General features: G+C 44.2%; 1 protein-coding gene across 1 annotated transcript in view; it reads left to right on the top strand.

The window, feature by feature from the left end:
• GPC3 (glypican 3) overlaps positions 1-22765 on the top strand; it is a 430661-nt gene that overhangs the window by 216576 nt on the left and 191320 nt on the right. The window contains exon 3 of the mRNA XM_030306119.2: positions 9122-9816. Coding sequence (XP_030161979.1) covers positions 9122-9816 — 695 coding nt within the window. The remainder of the gene's footprint in view (positions 1-9121; positions 9817-22765) is intronic.

The raw sequence follows: 22765 nt of genomic DNA, 5'->3' as shown, positions 1-22765 counted from the left end.
GTTAAGTGTCTGTTTCTTGGTTTCTCTCTCTCTCTCTCTCTCTCTCTCTCTCTCTCCCTTTCTTTGTCCATTTGTTTTGTTTCTTAAATTCCACACATGAGTGAAATCATACGGTGTTTGTTTTTCTCTGACTGATTTTGCTTAGCGTTATACTGTCTAGCTCCATCCGTGTTGTTGCAAATGGCCAGATTTCATTCTTTTTTATTGCATCCCACCAATTTCAGTGAGTTGTATTTGGTTTCATTTTCATTTAGTTGAAAATATTTAAAAATTTCTCTTAAGACTTTTGTTCCATGTGGTATATAGAAGTGTGCTGTTTAATTTGCAAATGATTGGATACTATCCTGTTCTCTTTCTGTTATTGATTTGTAATTTAAAGCCATGTGGTCTAAGAATGTTCTTTGTATGATTTCTATGCTTTTAAATGCGTAAGATGCATTTTATGGCCCAGAACGTGGTCTGTCTTGGGGAATGTTTTATGTGAGCTTGGAAAGAATGTATATCTTGCTGTAGATGGATGAAGTGCCCTAAATGTCAATGAGATCTATTTGATTGATAGTGCTGTTCAGTTCATCTGTATCCTTACTAATTATCTGCCTGATAGATTTGTTACTGATAGAGGGATGTTGATGTCTCCAACTATAATTGTAGATTTGTATATTCCTCTTACAATTCTGTTGGTTTTGCTTCACATATTTTGATGTTCTGTTGGTAGATGCATACATGTTAAGGATTATGTCTTCTTGTAGAATTGACTCCTTTATCCCTAATAGTTCTCCTTCTTCCAAAGTGCTTAGTCTGAAATTAATTTAGCTATTCCAGTTTTTTCTTAGTGTTAGCATGGTATATCTTTCTCTATCCCTTTTTGTCTTTATATTTAAGATGTGTTTTCTGTAGACAATCTAGAGTTGGGTTTTGTTTTTATATTTACTCTAATAGTCTTTTTTACTTTGTGTGTGTGTGTGTGTGTATGTATGTATGTATGTATGTATGTATGTATGTATATTTTTGAGAGAGAGAGACCACAAGCAGGAGAGGGGCAGGGGTAGGGGAGGACAGAGGATCCAAAGAAGGCTCTGTGCTGACAGCAGCGAGCCTGATGCGGGGCTCAGATTCAGGAACCGTGAGATCATGACCTGAGACAAAGTCAGAGTTGGATTCTCAACTGACCGAGTCACCCAGGCGCCTCTATTTGTATATTTAAAGATGTTATTTTTAAGTAATCTCTCTACCTCACGTGGGACTTGAACTTAAAACCCTGAGATCAATAGTTGTGTGCGCCACTGACTGAGCCAGCCAGGTGCCCCTAATTGTGCATGTAAACCATTCGCATTTAAAGTGATTAGTGGGGCACCTGGGTGGCTCAGTTGCTTTACGCCTCCGACTTCGGCTCAGGTCATAATCTCACGGTCTGTGGGTTCGAGCCCCGTGTCCGGCTCTGTGCTGACAGCTCAGAGCTTGGAGCCTGCTTTGGATTCTGTGTCTCCCTCTCTCTCTCTCTGACGCTCCTCCACTTGCTCTGTCTCTCTCTCTTAAAAATAAACATTAAAAAACTGTAAAAAAAAAATAGTGATTAGTGATGTAATTGTATTAGTATCCACTGTGTTTCTAACTGCTTTCTACTCATTGTGCTTATTCTTTGTTTTGGCTGTTTTTAACCTTCTTTTCTTTGTTTCTGCCTTCTATGTTGCCTCACTGGTAGTGACTTTACCTTGTAACAGGGTATTCCTTATTCCTCCGTCCCGTTCCATCTACATCCTACATCCAAATATACTGTTGCTATTATTGCTTTGAAGTTACCCATTACATCAATTTTTACAAATTTTTTTTTTAATTTCTGTCTATTTATTTTTTTTGAGAGATAGAGAATGAGCAAGCCAGGAAGGGTCAGAGAGAGAAGGAGAGGGAAATCCCAAGCAGGCTCCGCGCTGTCAGCGCTGAGCCTGATGCGGAGCTCGATCTCACGAACTGTGAGATCATGACTTGAGCCGAAACCAGGCGTTAGACACTTAACCAATTGAGCCATCCGGGTGCCCCAGATCATTTGTTCAAAAAAGAAAAGTAAAATATTTCATTTTACCTTTATTTATTCCTTTTCTCATGCTCTTCCTTTCTTTACCTAGACCTAATTTTCTGACCTAATTAATTTACTGAAAATTTGCTTCTAACATTTTATGCAAGGCGAGTCTACTGTGTCAAATTTTTTCTATTTTTTGTTGGTCTGAGATGGTCTTTATTTTTCCTTCCTTTTTCAATCATAATTTTGCTGGAAACAATCCCACATTGATGAGGTTTTTTTTCTTTCAACACTAAATATTTCACTTCCCTCTTGGCTTGCATGGTTTCTGACAAGATGTTCGATAGAATTCTTTTTTGTTAACGTTTATTTCCTTTTGAGAGAGAAACAAAGCAGGAGTGGGGGAGGGGCAGAGAGAGAGGGGACAGAGGATCTGGAGCAGGCTCTGTGCCAACAGCAGCAAGCCCGACACGGGGCTCGAACTCACAAACCGTGAGATCATGACCTGAGCTGAAGTCGGACACATAACCAGCTGAGCCACCCAGGCGCCCCTGTCTTATACAATTCTTATGCTTTTTCCACTATAAGTAAGATGATTTTTCTTCCTCCGGCATCTTGGAAGACTTTCTCTTTCTCTTGGGTTTTCTGCAGGTTGAGTGTGACATACCTAGACGTAGCCATTTTGGTACTCAACCTGCTTGCTCTCTGAGCTTCTTGGACCCGTGCATGGTGTCTGTCATGAATTTTGTGAAATTTTTGGCCATTATTACCTCAAATACTTCTCCTGTTCTCTCTTCTCTTCCTGGAATTGCAATGGCACAGATTTTACACCTTTTGAATTTGTCTCACAGTTCTTAGGTGTGCTTTTCTATTTATTTTTTCTCTCTCCATTTTGGTTTGGGAACTTTCTGTTGACATTTCTTTAAGCTCACTGATTCATTTCTGTTTGCGTTTTTGATTTCTAACATTTTATTTTGATATTTCTTACCGTTTCCGTCTTTGTATTTACATTACTCAATCTGTTCTTGTACGTTGTTCACTTATTTCATTATAGCCCTTAACATATTGATAATAGTTATTTTAAATTCCCTGTCTGATATTTCCAGGATCTGTGCCGTATGTGATTATGGTTCTGATGTTTGCTTTGTCTCTTCAGACTGTTTTTCTTACCTTTGAGCATGTCTGTGATCGTTGAAACTAAGACGTGATATGGGGCGCCTGGGTGGCGCAGTCGGTTAAGCGTCCGACTTCAGCCAGGTCACGATCTCGCGGTCCGGGAGTTCGAGCCCCGCGTCGGGCTCTGGGCTGATGGCTCGGAGCCTGGAGCCTGTTTCCGATTCTGTGTCTCCCTCTCTCTCTGCCCCTCCCCCGTTCATGCTCTGTCTCTCTCTGTCCCGAAAATAAATAAACGAAAAAAAAAAAAAAAAAAAAAAGAAACTAAGACGTGATATGGGGTAATGGGAACTAAAGTAATTGCGATTTTAGTGTGAATTTTTACGTTAATTTGACTAGGAGCTGGGCTATTTAATGTCTGTTGTAGCCATCGGTGCCAGAGGCTTTAGTTTTCTCTAGTTTCCTTGTTCTATTTTTTTTTTCTCACCAGTTGTTTTTGGGTTTCCCTAATAGCTCCTTCTTAAATAGGGTCTTTGTCTTTCTCATGGTAAATTATGGGGGGAATAGAAGTGCTCTATAATCTTATGATTAATCTTAGGCTTTCAGTGAGCCTAAATTCTTGGGCTGTGACCTTCATAAGTTTATCTCAGCTTTTGTTTTCTCCCTTTCAATAGAACAAGAGAGCTAGAGGGGGCTAGAGTTGTCTGGTTGCCCTTTTCCCAGGTATATTAGGCTTTGGTAACGTGTCCTTTGGAAAGCAGTGGACGTCTAAGTTATTACTTTTTCCTCCCCCTGCCTGAAAAACAAAGAGACTTGTCTTAGATCTCCACCGTGAGAATGCTGTATGTTTTCTGGAGGTAAATCCCATGGAAGTGGGGGGGGGGGCTCATAATACTGGGGGCCCAGGAGTTTTTAGGTGTCAAGCAAGTCCACATTCAGCCTGCGTTTGTCAAAATTACCCTGAAAATGTTCCTAGTAGTTTATGGCTCCAGTGGCTTCTGCTCCAGGTAAGCTGATCTCAGCTGTGAGTTTCTATGTTTGCCTCTCTTCCCATATCTCAGGGCGGCCGTTTGCTCTGTGACCTCAGTTCCCTTAACGGGTCAAAGAAGAATTGGTGATTTTCAGTTTGTTGAGCTTCTATCTTTTGTGGAGGATGGGAGTGATGAATTCTAAGCTCTTTACATGTTCAAGCCAAGACCACAAGTCTCCCAATATCCAGTTTTCTTTTTGTGTAATTTTTAATGTTTATTTGTTTTTGAGAGAGAGAGACAGACAGACAGACAGAGCACCAGTGGGGGAGGGACAGAGAGAGAAGGAGACACAGAATCCAAAGCAGGCTCCAGGCTCAGAGCTGTCAGCACAGAGCCTGACACGGGGCTTGAACTCATAGACCACAAGATCATGACCTGAGCCGAAGTCAGATGCTTAACCAACTGGGCCACCCAGGAGCCCCCCCAATATCCAGTTTTCAAGGGCGATGCATATAGTAAAATTAATAAGGGGCGTGGTGTTAAACTGACCTACATTCAGATTCAGGCCCTGACATCTAATTAGAGGCATTACCTCGTACAAGCCATTTAACCTGTCTGAGCCTCAGTTTCCTCACCAGTCAAATAAAATAATTCCAAATACATATGGCTATGTTAAAGTTCAATGAGAGGACATGTGTAAGCAAGTTTATCACAGATCCTTCCATGTACATTGCAGGTACCTCATTAATGTTAGTTTCCTTTTCCTATTAAAGTACCTATGCTTGAAACTGGTGCAGCCACTCCGGAAAACAGTATGCAAGGTCCTCAAAAAGTTAAAAATTGAACTACCCTACGACCCAGCAACAGCACTACTAGGAATTTACCCAAAGGATACAGGAGTGCTGATGCATAAGGGTACATGCACCCCAATACTTATAGCAGCACTTTCAACAATAGTCAAATTATGGAAAGAGCCTGAATATCCATCAACTGACGAATGGATAAAGAAGATGTGGTTTATATACACAACGGAATACTACTTGGCAATGAGAAAGAATGAAATCATGCCATTTGTAGCAATGTGGATGGAACTGGAAGGTATTATGTTGAGTGAAATAAGTCGGTCAGAGAAGACAGGTATCATACGTTTTCACTCATATGTGGATCTTGAGAAACTTAAAATAAAACCATGGGGGAAGGGAAAGGGAAAAAATAGTTACAGAGAGGGAGGGAGGCAAAGCATAAGAGATTCTTAAATACAGAGAGCAAACTGAGGGTTGATAGCGGGTGGGGGAGAGGGGAAAGTGGGTGATGGGCATTGAGGAGGGCACCTGTTAGGATGAGCACTGGGCGTTGTATGTAAGCCAATGTGACAATAAATTATATTTAAAAATAAGAAATAATAAAGTACCTATGCTTAAAAACAAGGACAGTTTTGAATCCAACTTGTTATGGCATTTGTGCTATGAATTTAAAGAGTTTTTATAAAGTAGTTGCCATTCTTACAATGTGGGAAAAGCTGCCTTGAAAAAAGTAACCTGCTTCTGTAAGGGCTGCCGTGTTCTCTCTCTCTTTCTTTTAAGTTTATTTATTTATTTTGAGACAGGAAGAGCGTGAGTACAGGGGAGGGTCAGAGAGGGAGGGGGAAGAGAGAGAATCACAAGCAGGAATTCTTGACTCACAAACGGAGAGATCATAACTGACCGAGCCACCCAGGCGCCCTGGGGCTGCCCTATTCTTAAGGGCTTGAAGGGAATTCAGAAGTTCACTTGTTCCTCTTTTCCAACCACAGTTACAATCTCCTTTTTAAACACATGCAGCCTTCTACTGAAAAGGCCCGTGAAAACACATTTCTTTCTGTGTGGGTCTGAATGCAGAAACATCATTACCGAAAGTAAAGGTGGTCCTTTTGCTACAGTGATAGACTGTATGTCCAGAGGTTGCAGGGGGGGTGGTTAGTTGAAGAAGTTATTGAACCATTTAAAGAGACATCATGGCCTGATTTCAAACTTCAGTATCAAACCACATCTGGAGAATTGTGTCCCGTTTTGAGCACCATAATTTCAGGAGGATGTTGACAACACTAGAGTGTGTCCAAACAGTGGTGACCGGGATAATGATGGGCACATCTACAAATCTTGCAATATTGGGATGTGTATTAACTCAGCGTATCTTTTTATATATTGTAAAAAAAATAATTTTGTTCAGTGCCAAATTTTTCTTTATGCCTCTCATTTTTACATTGTTCCAGTTTTTCCTGGACATGACTCCTGGCTTCTTTCCAGGAAGGAGACAGAGGAAATTCCCCCTAGCTTAAGTGTGGATTATTATCTGACCCCCCTCTCCCCCCCCCCCCCCCAAAATCAATGGGCTGAACTTCCTTGCAGTAATTCCAGCCCTTGGCTTCGTTTCATGAAACCTCCAGTTGCCAGCCTCAAGCTGAGCGTCACTTTTCACCTCGTGGTGGTTTCTATAAGTCCCCAAGGAGCCTTCCTTGAGCAGTTATGGTTTGGTCTGTTGTCCTGTGATATAGAAGGAAGGGGGTTGGGCACAACCCAGAGACGTGCTAAGTGGATTCTGAGCTGTGAAAGTTAGAGCAGGGAGCACATGTGAGCTGGAGGTTAGATGTGAACCCTGAGCCCTTTCCCCCTGCAATATGCATTGTTGTTATTCTTTCTGCAGAAGAGTTCGTGATCTTTTGTAATTTTCTTTTTCTATTGATCCAGCAGTGCTAGTAACAGAAAAAAAAAAAAACCACCAAGGTTCTGGCAGTACAGTCTATGGAACAGACTGCCCTGTATCTCACACATTAGAGAACGCATGCACCGTGCTAGAGACGAGATTTGCCTTGTAGAGAGTTCATTTTAGAGTAGCCGTCCTCCCCCCCTTACCTCGTGCTGCCCCAAGGCAAAGGTGAAAGTATGACTCTGCTTTGTGGGTCTTTGGGCTGCAATTCCTTCAAATAACACTTCCATCTGGAGAGGAGAAGCCAATGGGAAAATAATGAGCTTAAAAAGAAGTTAACTTTCTACAAAGAATTTTGAGGATATGTGTGTTGGCCGTCGGGCTGAGGGCAGCTAGAGTGTAACCAGTGCTGGGAGGCCCTAGTCTGAGCTGGCTACTACTTTGCAGCTATGGGACCCGAGGGAAGTGCTTAAACTCTGCTGAGCATCAGTTCCATCATCTATAAAATGGGGACCACAGTATCAGATTCGGAAGATTTTTGTAGAATGTAGATATTATCATATTCTCGGAAATGCTTTGTATGCACCATACAGCTTGTGAGCACTTATAAGACTAAGACAAGGATGGGATATCATTTATCTCCAACCACCCAGCACTTAACATATTCCCGACACCTCACACAGAGCCTGGATACATTAAATGATAGGTAGCTGAAATTAAAATGAATGGAGAGTTTTAAATCTCCGAATTTCTGATGATTTCAAAGAATTCACTCACTGGTCCTTTGTATTGCGCCGGGTGATCTCATGGCCTCGTTCAACCTTTAGACTCAAGGATTGAGAATAAAGTAGCTTGTGGGGTTGGGAAGAAATTGCTGTAAAGTGGATCACCTTTCCAGGCATCGCTTAACGTTCTAAACGAAACAAACGAAGACGAACAAATGAGCAGTTGATGGAAATGACGATTAGCTTTCGCAAGTGGGCTTGGAAGCCCAGCGGAATTACACTGGCGTCTGCTCACCGTGGCTGGGCGTGTCATGAGCCCGAGGGAAGAATCTAGCAAGCATGTTCTACCCTGTGAGGGATCTGGGGCGGATGGCGGTGGCACAACCTGGAGCCCACTTCCGCCGCAGGTGACTGAGATGTCGGACTAAGTAATCCCAAGGAGCTGGTGGAGTACCGTCTGTCTAGTAGTGTGAAAGTAGTAATAATGTGCTTTTTCAAGGCTCGTGAATTGGCATCATTTAGACTACATCTGTCATGGACCTTTGCGCTTTGGAAGGGAGTGAAAGAAAGTAGTAGGTTAATTGTAAATGTCTCCGGAAACTTGGTTATTTTTGTTTGTTTTTAAACTCGGTCTTATTTTGTGAAAGTCCCATCGTTATGGCTGTTATCCCTTCCCTCCTATAAATGCGGAACTCTGATTGTTTGAGATCATCTGTGTGTGGCGTGTTTCAGTTTGGAGAAAATGAGATGGTGACTTTACCACGCTCTTTCTCAAACCAGTGACACTAATTGGGCCTTATGCCAAGGGGGAGGGGCAGCAGATGTAATCCCGAATTCATGGTCTCTGTACAGTACGTAAGGCTTCCAAGCCACGTGGAAGGCAAACTTTACCAAGGAAGCTCAGTACTTATCCTTCCAAACGTTCAGCTTGCAAATACCAGAGGTGTTATTTGCAATATCAAATGTATAGATAAGGGCATGGATTGTTTTTTCCCATGCAGATACCCATTTTGGGGATAAATTCCATTTTCTAGGTCTGGCAGTACATCAGATACTCCCTTAAAGTTACCTGGAGAAAACCTACCCAAAATAATTAAATTCGTGATAGCTTTTATTCTTGGCTAAGAACTTGCCTCTCTCCTCCAGGGCTGAACAGGCTGAAATTGTTATGGGAGTTTATAAAGTATATGGTTTGTTGTCAAATATTTGTCTCTGTCTAAAAATGAAATGTCTTGAAGTACATTTTCTTTGTAACTGAATAAATCAGTGAGAGAAAGAGAAATAACTTCTCATTTAGCCAATTTTTAATCAATATTTTCATGAGAAGCCGAAACGTTAACCGAATCCTGGCTTTTGTCATTTGAAATACAATTTGTGTGTTTAAGAATTTATGTGCACATCAGAGTTTGGACTTCATGTTCAGAAAGGAAAATTGATTTATAGGAGCAGACAACCGCAGGAGTAGAGGCAATGCCAGAAATGAATATGAGTCAATTATTTAAGGCAAGCGGGACTTTAATCACCACAGCGATAGAGAAATCTCAAATTCAATTACGCCCCGGGTTTTCATGCTTTAATTTGTGGGCATTTCTATATCTCTTATTTTACAGAGGCCTTTGAAATTGTTGTTCGCCACGCCAAGAATTACACCAACGCCATGTTTAAGAACAACTATCCGAGCCTGACCCCGCAAGCTTTTGAGTTTGTGGGTGAATTTTTCACCGACGTGTCTCTCTATATCCTGGGTTCTGACATCAATGTCGACGACATGGTCAATGATTTGTTTGACAGCCTGTTTCCGGTCATCTATACCCAGCTCATGAGCCCCGGCCTGCCTGAGTCGACCTCGGACATCAACGAGTGCCTCCGAGGGGCAAGGCGTGACCTGAAAGTCTTTGGGAATTTCCCCAAGCTTATTATGACCCAGGTTTCCAAGTCGCTGCAGGTCACCCGGATCTTCCTCCAGGCCCTGAATCTCGGAATTGAGGTGATCAACACAACTGATCATCTGAAGTTCAGTAAAGACTGTGGCCGGATGCTCACCAGGATGTGGTACTGCTCTTACTGCCAGGGACTGATGATGGTTAAGCCTTGCGGTGGCTACTGCAATGTGGTCATGCAAGGCTGTATGGCAGGCGTGGTGGAGATTGACAAGTACTGGAGAGAATACATTCTGTCTCTGGAAGAACTGGTGAATGGCGTGTACAGAATCTACGACATGGAGAATGTGCTGCTTGGGCTCTTTTCAACGATCCACGATTCCATCCAATATGTCCAGAAGAATGGAGGAAAGCTGACCACCACCGTGAGTACCAGTCTACAGTTTTCTGAGGAATTGGGTCCGATGAGGGTGTGGCAGCCTGGCCAGCAGCAGGTGCCGATGGAGAGAAATGCGGGGAGGATCAGGGGGGTGGGCAGAGATGATAGAGGGGCTGCACGATCTCACAGGCTACGGAGTCCTAGTGCCTGGCTTTGCATTTTGGCTGCATCTCCTTGGTTGCCGTGGGAACTCGGGGGGATCTTCTTATCTTTGTGGGCCTCGTATTGCTGACTCGTAAAATGAGGTTAAAAAGGATATCTTCTTCATAGGGAATAACACGTTAGCGCGTTTAGCGTGTGCGTGGCACACGGTAAGTCTTCAGTAAATATAAGCTATTATTCCCACTGTTGTCAGTCATTGCAATCCTCGTGACAACCCTGGGAGGCAGGCACATTACCTCCATTTCACAAGTGGGGAAACTGAAGCTCAGTGAAACTATAACTTACCCAAGGGCACCCAGCTCTAGTTAGTGGAAGAGCTGTGATTCAGCAGTTGATCGGGTTTGCCTTCGATGAGGTTATCACCAATGTTTCGGATTCTTATTTCACTCTCGGGCTCTTAATTGTGTCTATCACATGACCCTTTTGAGTCGTGACTTTAAACACAAGAGGCCCAGCCAGAACCCACTAACTGACCCTACATGAGAATGTAAGCGAGGCAAAACGTCCACGTTTTCCAGCAGTTGTTTCCATGACCTCGGTTACACCAGTCTAACCCTGTTCGGATGGGCTTTGTGATGGGGGTGGGACGGTTCTGACAGCGGGCCCAGAGTGCACACGTTCAGAACCGTGGGACGCACCCACTTTTCAAGGTGGAGCAGAACATACAGCCAAGAGCTCCCAGCACATCCCACTGAGGTGGTTGTGACCGATTCCTGAATGCTGCCAGCTTCGTAGAAGGAGGTGGCAAAATCCGGTAATCTGCTGCCACTGTCGAAGTCCAACTACATCCCAGGTGCTCTGCTGGCCAGTTCACCTGACAGTGTTTCACGGTAATCCACAAAACAGGTTCTAGTGTTAGAACCTCTCAAAGTAAATCCATAAACTTAAAACAGAAGTTAAATACCTTGTCCGGGATCTCAAAGCTGTTAAATTGAGGTGGGGGAACTGGGATTCAAACCCAGGTTTGGCTGGCTTGGTTGACGCGTGCTCTTAGCTTCTAGACGGTGAGACTGCCGTGGACTCTCGGCCGTTGGTTACCCAGAATGCGGAGGGCAGACCGGGCCCTTCAGTCCATCTTTGAACTCGGGAATTTCAAAGCGATAGGCGTAATTGGTTTCTTGGGTGAATTAAACTGGGAAGGAGGACGGAAATGATGCACGCCGCAGCACGGCTACTCACGCAGCTGCTCTAATTGCCCCATTCACAACGTTAGCCATTTAAAACACGTTTACTGAGAAAATATTTTATAGTAAAACGAACAGAAATGTCCTATCTAGCGATCGTGTTCTTCAGCGGCTAATTATTTCCTTGACTGCTTTATAATTCGAGGCCAGATTCTGGGGCCTTATGCAACAGTAAATCTTACAGAACTGGAAAAATGACAAGTGGATGTGTCCGCAAACTCACCCGCCTGCTAGTGCTTGAGGGCCCCCTGCGTGTCAGACACAAAGCAAGGGGGCCAGGGTGTGGAAATGTCTTTAATAAGAGGAAAAATGAGACAACGTTCAAGACAGGGTTTGGGGATGTGTAAAAGTTGACTCTGATATTGGTCGCTTCACAGCGACATAATTAATCTTAAAAACATGTGTTCTCGTCAAGTGCTTTTAGACACAAAAGTGGGGTGGGGAACTGCTAAGGGGTTAAGTGCATTGTTGTGATTGGGCTCTAGGCATGAAGGTTTATTTAGTAAACATTTATTTATTTTTTTTAAAGGTCTTTTAAATTTTTTTTTTTAACGTTTATTTATTTTTGAGACAGAGAGAGACAGAGCATGAACAGGGGAGGGGCAGAGAGAGGGAGACACAGAATCGGAAGCAGGCTCCAGGCTCCAGGCTCCGAGCCATGAGCCCAGAGCCCGATGCGGGGCTCGAACTCATGGACCGTGAGATCGTGACCTGAGCTGAAGTCGGACACTGAACCGACTGAGCCACCCAGGCGCCCCTTAGTAAACATTTATTAAGCATCTGCTTTGTTCATGGCACTTTGCCAGGTGCTGGGTATTCACAGTTACCCAAGACGCAGTTCTTTTTATTTATTTATTTATTTATTTTATTTAAAAAAAAATTTTTTTTTCAACGTTTATTTATTTTTGGGACAGAGAGAGACAGAGCATGAATGGGGGAGGGGCAGAGAGAGAGGGAGACACAGAATCGGAAACAGGCTCCAGGCTCTGAGCCATCAGCCCAGAGCCTGACGCGGGGCTCGAACTCCCGGACCGCGAGATCGTGACCCGGCTGAAGTCGGACGCTTAACTGACTGCGCCACCCAGGCGCCCCAAGACGCAGTTCTTAAGTCTTGAAAAGGTCGAGTCTAGTTGATGGACAGGTGTGTAACTGAATAAATTTCATCATCCTGAGCATTTCACCATAATGTGAGTGGTGGAAGGGGCCATGAGAGATTAGCTAGTCCAATCCCATTGATTTACAAATGAAGAAATCAAGTTTAGAGAAGCTGGTCCAAAGTTATGTAATTAACCGAAGAGCCAGAGGGACTAGAATCCTAGGTCTTCTGCTGCTAGCACTCCCTATTCCCACCATGCCAGTCTGTCTCCCGTTAGACCCTCCAAACTTTCATTCTAAAATCGCCATAACGATCGCTTCTCGGCCTTTTGGCTAAGATCAAGTGTAAAAGCGCCATAACGATTTTGCAAAGTCATCATGAACTTCAATTGGATAGTTATTTCAGGGTGCCAAACCTGCTGTATTTTAGTTGCACACATGCGTGGGGGGGGGCATGTGCACACGCACATGCACACGCACACAGGCAAATGTGTGTGCATGCTGGGGGAGTACATGTCATGTCATTATCGTTCAGGAAGGAAAGGCTTGGCTGTCCAGAGGTGCTCAGTGATGCAGTCCCTTTCTGTTTTGGCCATTAAGGGTCTGATTGCTCCCAGCTCCCAGCTCCCAGCTGGTTATGAGAGCGTGAAGTCGGCCTTCCCCAGGGAATGCCTGAACTAGAACAGCAAGCGTATGTAAACTCTGCCTTGTTACTGTTTTATGACCACCAACTCTAAGTAATATATCCTAAATGGTGGGGGTGGGGGAATCGTTGGCCAGGTGCGATCCAGCCCATATTCTGTACCAGCCAGAAAGGGGCTGGGCTATTTGCGGGGGGGGGGGGGGGCGTGGGGGAGGGGTGAGGGGAAGTGAGGGCTGGGTAGACTGCTGAACTCCATTCATGTTAACAAACCCGCAGAATGCCCCAAAGCAAAAGCCGATTTAAAACCAAAGCATTAATGAGGTTCTGCTACAGCACCCTCACCTTCCTGTTGTGATAAAATGTAAAATCCTGCCAGTCTGTCCTGTTTGAGGTTAGGCTGTGGTGAGAGACCTCTTTGAAAATATGCTCTTCCTGAGCTCTGTTGGGACAACCTTTTCGGCTAGCTCCAAGCCGTGCCATGAGGTCCGCCGTACAGGGACTTTGCACAGTTGTTTTGCTGGCTACCATTTACGCCCGATTACAAGGCACGTGGTGGTCTTCTAAGTGAACAGGGCGCTGTTGAATTTTTGTTAAGTATGGCCTGTTAGTGCTTTAGTTTTCCCTAAGATAGTTTTCGTTTCCTCCAAATACCAAGTGGAGGCATGGGATTGAATGTTTGGGGTGTTCTCGTTGTCAGCCCTCCCAGAGGTGGTAACCGTCTGGTTCCCAAACTTGGTTCATCATCACTATCACCTGGGCAACTTGTTAGATTCCCAGAGTCTACCCCTGGGGGTAGATGCCATAGGTCTGTGGAGAGGCTGGAGAATTAGTCATAGAGTTTGTCATTTTATTTTTTTTTAATGTTTACTTTTGAGAGAGTGACCGAGCGTGAGTGGGGGAGGGGCAGAGAGAGAGGGAGACACAGAATCTGAAGCAGGCTCCAGGCTCTGAGCTGTCGGCACAGAGCCTGATATGGGGATTGAACTCGCGAACTGTGAGATCAAGACCCCAGCCGAAGTCGGACGCTTAACCGACTGAGTGACCCAGGCGCCCCAGAATTTGTCATTTTAAAAGTGCCCAGGGGCACCTAGCTGGCTCAGTCTGTAGAGCATGCGACTGTTGATCTCAGGGTTGTAAGTTCGAGCCCCATGTAGGGAATAGACATTACATTAAAATTATTTTTTTTAAAAAAGTGCCCCAGTTGATTCTGATACTCCTCTGGGAACAAATCCAGCCACCTTGTTTGAAGCATAAGGTAAGGCCCAGAGATTGGGAGTGAATGATGGCTAATGGCAAAGCTAGGACCTCAGATTCCTCATCTATAAAATAGGGTTGATATATGGAGATTAATTGAAAGATAGGTTCAAAGTACCTGGCAGAGTTCAAGACACGTGGCAGGTACTTGCTCAAACCCAGTCCGGTACTCTTTTTACTCTATTTTCCTAAGTGCCAAATGGACAGTGAGTTCTTCTTAAATTTATTTTTAAGTGCCAGGATGTTTCATGTCATTTTAGTCCAAAGAGATGAATAAAATATTGTGTGAAAATGTGTGTGTGTGTGTGTGTGTGTGTGTGCATGCGCATGAGAGAGAGAGAGACAGAGATCAAGAAAGAAAGTTGAGAGGGAGGGAAGGAGACAGAACATTTGTACTGAAAAGTCCAAGAAGGTTTTAATGATGGGACTGTAAAGAGATCCATCTTGACTCTATCTACGTTTGTGAACTAGGTTAAATATCATGGCCCCAAGTGAGCATCGAGTAGGTTTATAATAGTACTTGGGTGGGAGCATCACTGTTAAATTTACCAGCACATTATTGAATTCCACGTCTTTCACCCTGAAGCAAATACAAGTATGTACAGTTATCAATGCATGTGTTTTCAACATTGTTGTTGCACTACACCCACACTGTCAAATGTCACAACCTTCTTTTATTTATTTATTTTTAAAAATGTTTATTTATTTTGAAAGAGAGAGAGAGCAGGGGAGGGGCAGAGAGAGAATCCCAAGTAGGCTCTGTGCCCAGCGCAGAACCCAAAGAGGGGCTCAGTCCCATGAACCGTGAGATTATGCATGACCTGAGCTGAAATCAAGAGTCAGACATTTAACCTACTGAGCCACCCAGGTGCCCCAACCACAACCTGCTTTTATTTTATTTATTTATTTTTTTATGAAATTTATTGTCAATTGGTTTCCATACAACACCCAGTGCTCATCCCAAAAAATGCCCTCTTCAATACCCATCACCCACCCTCCCCTCCCTCCCACCCCCCATCAACCCTCAGTTTGTTCTCAGTCTACAACCTGCTTTTAAAAATGCAATTGTTTTTATTCTGAAACCATTTTGATTGTCATTACCACATACGTGTGTGTGGATTATAGGCATAGCCATTGTACATTTCACATCCATTTATTCAGTGGTTAATAATCAGCATCTTGTATGTTTACTGCTCTCCCAGAAATTGTCCCCAAAGTTTCTATGATTTCATTTACTTTCTGTGCCCCACCCCCATAGTCATTGCTGACATATACTCACATGACTGTTTGCGCTTTTAGTTTTCCATTTGTTCTCATGTACTTTCTTTATTGATTCATCTCAGAATGTCTCAGCATTAGTGTTTCCTCTCCCACAAGTTCATTACCTTAGCTTATTCTATGACTCAACTGAACGTCGGGCAGAACTGCAACCTTTCCTACCACCACTCTTTGTCCCTGTCGTTCCTCATCGTGATATTTATTTTAGTATGATCTGAGCTAGGACTCATTTCGGGAAACATTAATGAACATCCAGTTGTGGGGGCACTATGATAGATGCCGGGGGTTGCAAGGAGGGGTGGAGAGATGGTGGTGATTCTGTTGCTGCTCTCAGGGGTCACTCAGCTAGCAGGTAGCAAAGCTGACACTCAAAGCCAGATATGCCGGACTCCAAAGCTCATGATTTTAACAGTTTACTCTCTCGCTCTGTCAAATGCTTCACCTCTGTCTTCCCCAGCGTCTTCCTTCCCTGAACACAGGCTAACTAGGTTCTTACTATCTTATTTAATATCCTGTATTACTCTCTGCTGTTTTTCCAGCTGCATGGTGTTTGAATTCATTCTCCCTCCTTGGAGACCCTTGCTGTATAGTATTTCCCAATGAAGTACCAAAAGGCATGAGAGTTTTATTCTTCATACCACTTAAAGGCACAGAGTAGTTTCTAGGGGAAGAAGGAATGTGTGCGTGGGTAATGAAAGAGCCAGTCACACAGCGAAATGACTTTGCCTAGAATCTATATGAGCAGTGCCAGTGGTGAGGAATAGTTTATTTTCCCATTGCAATGTTTGGAATCTGTCCATTAGACCAACAGATGGTTTTTAATGCATTTGCTTTGATTCTGGACCTTCGCGGGTCTCCGTTACGGAGTTTCCTTAGCCGTAACGTTGTGTGATGAGAACGTAACATACTCTGGTATCCAATACGTCCATTTCCTTTGCTAGGATTTCTGGAAGATCTCTTTGGTGAAGTCAGTATTTATGTGGGCTAGGAAGCTCTGGGGAAGATTCTCTGTTGATCCTCACCAATAATTCACTCTATCAAATTCTTATATTTTGCTGTCTGTGTGACTGACTGTAACTCATCAGAATTTCCAAGATTAGCCCTCCCTTCGTCTCGGCTTTGAAGGCTGACGTTATTTCTCAGGTGTCAGGGTGTCAGTGCTTCTCTCTTGAAGCTATCACTTTGGACTTTCATTTTTCAGTCTCAGATAGAGATACCTTGTCTGAATTCATACAAGCTGTTTTCAGTACAAAGTGATTTCAAAGTGATAAAAACAAGTAAATGACTCACTACCTAATTAGCGTCTACAGGTCAGCCTCTCAAACTGTGGTAAGCAACTTCATTTGCATGAGGTCCATTTCTGGAAAGACAAAAATGTTTACAGGCTGCCATTCTTTCCTCATGCACGATAAAAATAGCTTGAGTGCCTCCCATGGGGGAAAACATATAGTTTTGAAACGTAGATTACCTCCTTATTGAAGAGAAGCATACAAAGGAAAAACTTGGCGGCACTTTTAGGCACTACGTGTTAATTTCAGGGCGCGTTTCAAACGGTGGTCACACAGGGGAGGCTTTTTTAAATGCTCCATCCTGAAATTATATATATTATGGCTCATATTCGGAAATTACGGGGGCCCTGCACGAATCTGGAATTACATGCCTTTGCCTTGGCAAGAAGTGGCGGCGTGATTACCAGCCGTCCTTTATGTTCTGAGCCTTGAGAAAGAAGTTTTTCCTTTCTGTGGTCTGTGGACTGGTGGAGCCAGAACATGTCCCCGAGAACTGTGAAAGATCTTTACCCTGATCGCAAGCGAACAAGTTCGCGGGCCACAGTTTCATGGCTGAAGACGTGAGACTCCCTGGCTCAGAGATGAAGGACAGTTTGTTTCTTAGAGCAGTAGAGGTAGTACCCGCGCCCGTACCTGATCCCCGAGCCCCGACTCCCAGGGGGTAAGGCAAGGAGGGCCAGATGAGTTCTGCCCACAGTGAGTCGCACTCCAGGAGCAGAGCCTTGAGCTCAGGGAACTCGGATCTTTGATAAGACGTAGTGAGTCTGCCTGCTCTTTTCTCTGAAGGGAGGCACTATCTCTGTCTTCCAAGGCTGTTCACTATTCAAAGATACTTGGAAACGAGTGTGGGGCGAAAGTGCCTCCGTTTCTAAGACACGCACAAACCCAAGGGACCCAGGGAACACTGGCAACACAGGATCCCCCGAACTCGGATGGCTGCAAGAACCTCCCAAGTTCACAATGCTTTCGGGGGATCAAGCAAGGAAATTAGAAAGCGTGGAAGACACCAAGCTCAGCCCTGACCGGTTGGCCCAAAGGCGTGGCCATGTGCCACGTGTTGGCATGCCCAAAGACAAAAAACAGTGGCAGCTTTCTCAGCTCTTGAGAGAATACTTTAAAAAGGAAGTATGAAAGGGGCCCCTGACTGTCGCATCTGATTAGGAGTAAACCCTGCTGCTCTGGGCCTTCAGCTCCTACTCCGCCGCCCTCTCTTTCGGTCCCTGCTCTCTCTTTCGGTCCCCGTGCCTTCATTTCTTTTCTTGCTTGGCCGGGGTTGGGGGTTTTGTATTGCTAACTGGCTCGGCTGAGTGAAGTTTTCTCTTTCACTGCACTTCTAAGGTGGTTATCACACACCAGGAGTTATGTGGAGGACTGATTAGTCCTCAGAGTATATCTGAAAAGGTTAGAAGGTCAGGAAAAGTTGGCCAAGCGGGCAGAAGTCCACAAAGATCATGCCATGCTGTGATATTCTGAGAATCTTTGTGCTCCCAGTGTTGACAGTGAGGGAGTCCATGAAAATGCCTTCTCTGTGTTGAGTGGCCAGGGAATCAAGAGTCCAGTGAAAGCAGCCTCCTCCCTGGTGAGGGCACAAAAGCCCCCGGCTACTTGCTCTCTCCCTTGCAAAGCCGAAACGCCTCAGAAAACATGGCGTCATGTACACAGCGTGATTCCTCTGTGATTCCTGTCTCCCCACTTGGAATAAGGTTACTCATGTCCTCACGGCAGCACCCCCACAGGTAACCTGGGCCCCCTCATCCCCCACGCTTGTGCATTTTTGCTACCCTGCTGAGGGTCTCCGGCGACGCATGCTTTCGACTGGGACCGTTTCTCACCAGGCAGCCTCCCCACCCCCACCTGGAAAATTGAAAACATATCTCAAACGCCACAGAAGCACTTTTAAATGAAGTTCCACTTGTAGTACAGCAATTTCCTCAGGTGAGGGTGGTTATAATGTTGCTGTAATAAAGGGTTTCACAAAAAAGGCCAAGATGAGGGAATTGGGGCAGATTTCTTCTAGCATGCTGCAGCTTTTGTGAGATAAAATACAGACTTCACGATTGCCAGCAGCCACAGTCTTCTGAGTGCTGATCCCGGGCATGTACTGGGGCTCCCAGTTTGCCGGTCCTTTCCTTGTTGGGGGGAATGCTAACAGGGTAAGACAAACAACCTTTGTTTCGGTGCAAGTGCAGACCTCTTAATGTCCTTTTAAAACGTCCCCCGGGGTGTTTGGGGTTCCGAACTCATCAGGCTTCTCAAAAGCAATGCCGGAATGGGCACGAAGGATCTTACTGGGGTGACGGAATGTTCTACAACTGGTTTGTGGCAACGGTGGCACGACTGAGCCAATTTCATAAAAATCGTTACATTGTACACTTGACACGGGAGAATTACAGAAGTCCCCAAATCCACCTCAGTAACACTGTAAAAAAAGATTTCGTAAAATTAAAAAAAAAACAACAACTGTGGAATTAATATATAAACCATTTCAAATACAGCAATGGGTAAGTATATTATAAAACAGCTAGTAAAACAATACTTGTACAAATATTAACCATATCATTCAAATAAATTACTATATAACGTAAAACAGGGTTGGTGCTCTCTTCTTATTAGCCAATTCAAGTCCTTCCTGAAGAATATTCAGAAAGCGAATTAATTTTTCCTTTTTTCATTCCACTCAGAATGCCCAAAACAGATAAAGTAGGAAACGGAGTCATTATATTTGGGCGCCGTCTATTATCATTTACTGACTGAGAATCTATCTAAGCCTGGCTGCTTTTTGCAGATAATTAATTTTGTTCCTAAATGTAGGGAAGAGTGATTGTAATCAGTATGTTTGTACTTTCAGCCACAAATAGAGCCCATCAAAGATACGCGGTACAAATAAACCTCATAAAATATGCAGCCCAGGCACTGCTTGAAGTTAATGTGCTATCTTTTTTTAAAGAAAAAAAATTATATGTACGATTTTTGAAAGTCATTCTTGGAATTCTTATGTGGTTAATAGATGAACTCCTCTTTTTCTAACTCAAGCCCACACTCTGAATTATTTTTGTCATTAAATCTCATAAACTAGAGCTCAAGGGGATTGATTTGGCATGGAAATGGACTCATCAACATATACATATTTCTGAGTTCTGGGTGTGCATTTCTCTTATGCTTCTAGAAAGTTGTTAATAGTCGGATGTACGTTTGAGGTTCGGGTTCATGGATGAAACTTAAGAGCATAGTGTTTGTGAAGGACTTCCTCTAAACTCTTTAGAGAGACTTTTGCCCTTTATTATTTTTTTTTTCTGGCTGTCTCTCCCCCACCTCTGCCTTGTTCGGTGTCTTGTTCACTTAGTCCCTGTAGTTGGTTTACAGTGATGATGTTTAATCACGGTTTAGTCATCCCAGGAAACCCGTTTCTGCTGCTTCTTATTCTGTAATGTGTTCCCTCTCCGGAGAAGCGAACTCACTTCACTTAGCAAAATTATATATCACCAGAAAACACTTCAAGGAGGTCATCAAGGATACAGATCTTAGTCACTGTGACGCAGGTGGAGGAGGAAGTTATCGAAGTGGATGTGGGACCTTTTCATTCTTCTGAAATCACCCGCTGTGCTTGTGCAGGGGAAATAGCATCAGCCCAGGAATCAGAATAGTGACGTGCGGCCCACCTTGTCCCACCACAGGAAGTGACCTTGGAGAAGTAATTTAATCTGTCCGAGGGAGAGGATAGCGGTGATGAGAGTGATCGTGAAGCGCTTGCTGTGTGCCACTCAGAGTAGCAAGCTCTTTGCGTGAGTTGACTCATTTAATGGGATTCTGATTAGTGCCATTTTCCAGGTTAAAGAACTGAGGCAGGGAGACTTGAAAGTGGGAGCCAGCCCCAAGGCTGCTTCAGCCGCTCTCCACTGCAGGGGCTCCTGGGGCTCATCTCTTGCCCAGGATGAGACCCGGTCTCAGAACAAGGAGGTGAAGGCCGGCTCCCTCTGCAGGTAGGCCCAAGCTGACCTGGTGGACAGGAGGCCAAATGGAGAACCAGGAAGTTGCCAAGGGTCTCTCTCAGTTACTACGCATCCCGTTTCCTCCACGCGGCCTGGAGAATAGCAATGGACACTTCCAGTGGGCTTAACTTGTCTTCTTCCTCACACTCGTGTTAATCCTAGTGAGAGTCTTCTGAATCTGCTTGGAGCCCAGACATCCCCCAGGATCAAGGGCTATTCCATTTACCTTTTCTTTAAACAACAACAACAACAACAACAACCACAACAACAATCCACTCTTGATGAGCTTAGGTCTAAAATATGCTTAAAAAAATATATGGCACCTACATTTTCCCCCTTTCAGATCAGAAATCCAGTAAATAGTGAAACACCAAGCTCTGTGGTTTTCTTATGATGCATTAAACCCTGTTAATGATCTCTTTCCAAACATGGAAGGAGTTCTGTGGTAACGGTATTCCTGATGTACTCAATTGTCCCATTCCCCTTAACAAATTCTTAATGTAAAATTAATGGGTTTCTTCACTGTAGCAACCTTCTAGCAGATTTTGTTTACAATCATGAGCACTTTACATCACCTTTGAACGGTCTCTTCACAAATCTTCTAGACCAAAGAAGACGCTCAATTAGTGTCCTTATTCCGATTAAAAATAAAGCAATAATTGTGATAAATTGGCATAATCAAACTTGACAGAAAGAAGCTACAGGATGCATGTTAGATTTCCTTCCAGGATGAAAAGGATGTTAACAAGCCCCAGATCACAGAGGGTGAAAGAATACGCACTGGTGGAAACATTTCCCTCACACATCTGTGTTTATCAAGTTTTAAAGTCCGTTTCCTCCCCGACCATTTCTTCTGAATCTGTTAGCCATTGATTAAAAAAAAAAATTAATGCATAATTCAAACTGCTCCGCTGCGAAAAGCCCCATTCAGAATTGTCTCAGCTCTGGTTATCGTTGACCAACGAGCCTTCGAGATACCAGGAATAACAAATTACAACAAACATTCATTTTTAATAGCACCATAAGAGATTTTTAGGAGCTAAGCTTTTGAGATGGAAAGCTGAGTCGATACCCGGCACGGGAATGGGCCGGCATGGTGTTGCAAGGAGCAGAGTAAGAAAAGGTCGTGTGATGTAGTAGAAAGAACGCGGGCTTCAGGAGTTCAGATGTAAATCTCTGCTCAGCCGTTCCTTATCTTAGTGACCCTGGGCATAGTGCATAATCTCCCTGAGTCTTGGGTGCTTCATCTATAAACTGGGGATAAAAATGCCAACCTGTTAGAACTGCTATGAAAATTGGCAGTAATGCCTCGTGTGCCACAGCACCGTCGCATGTCACATGTGACGTGACCCATCTCAAATGCTGCCGGACAAAGTGGACTTGTCTTTCTAGGTCTTCCCTCGCACGGGGCCGTCCATCTTCGGGGTCCGCTCATTAGCAGCAGCACCATCACTGATAAATATGTACCAAGCTCCTGTGGCAAAAACCCTGTGCCGGGGGCGGGCAACACAATTATCGGCAAGCTGTTTTCAAGAAACCAGACCAGCTGGGTTGCAGCAGAATTTCTGGATTCTTGGCCTAATGTTGGGATGGCTGTTTCGGGTGAGGCTGTTCAGCCAGGTACTCCACATCCAGCCTAAAGACTCGAAGTTGCTACTAGGCTTTGCATTCGGAGCTTGGTGGCTCCTTGAACATTTGCTCCGCCTGTGTGGCCGGAGGCCTGATCACTCTGTTCCCCGAGATGTTCGGGTGACTTGATTCCCAGCCAGGCAGGACAAGTTGAACACACAAGTTTTCCGGCTGCTCACAGTGGACTTCATGGTTGCCTCGTGAATAAAGGGTAGTGGGATAGATCTAGATTCCTGGTGGGGATTTTTAGCATTCATCTTCTTTTGCTCGGGTTTATGCTGAAATCCTTGCGAGGGGAGGAAAGACTCAAGCTGTGTTTATGGTTCCTTTGTTTTTGAGTGTGTATTGGGTAGGATAATGCTAAATTGCTTTTGCTGGGTACCACTGTTAAATGATGATTAAATTTCAGTGT

This window comes from Lynx canadensis, chromosome X (genome assembly GCF_007474595.2).
Source record: "Lynx canadensis isolate LIC74 chromosome X, mLynCan4.pri.v2, whole genome shotgun sequence".
NCBI lineage: Eukaryota > Metazoa > Chordata > Mammalia > Carnivora > Felidae > Lynx > Lynx canadensis.
The sequence above is the reverse complement of the archived record's forward strand: the minus strand, read 5'-3'. Positions and strand labels throughout refer to the sequence as shown.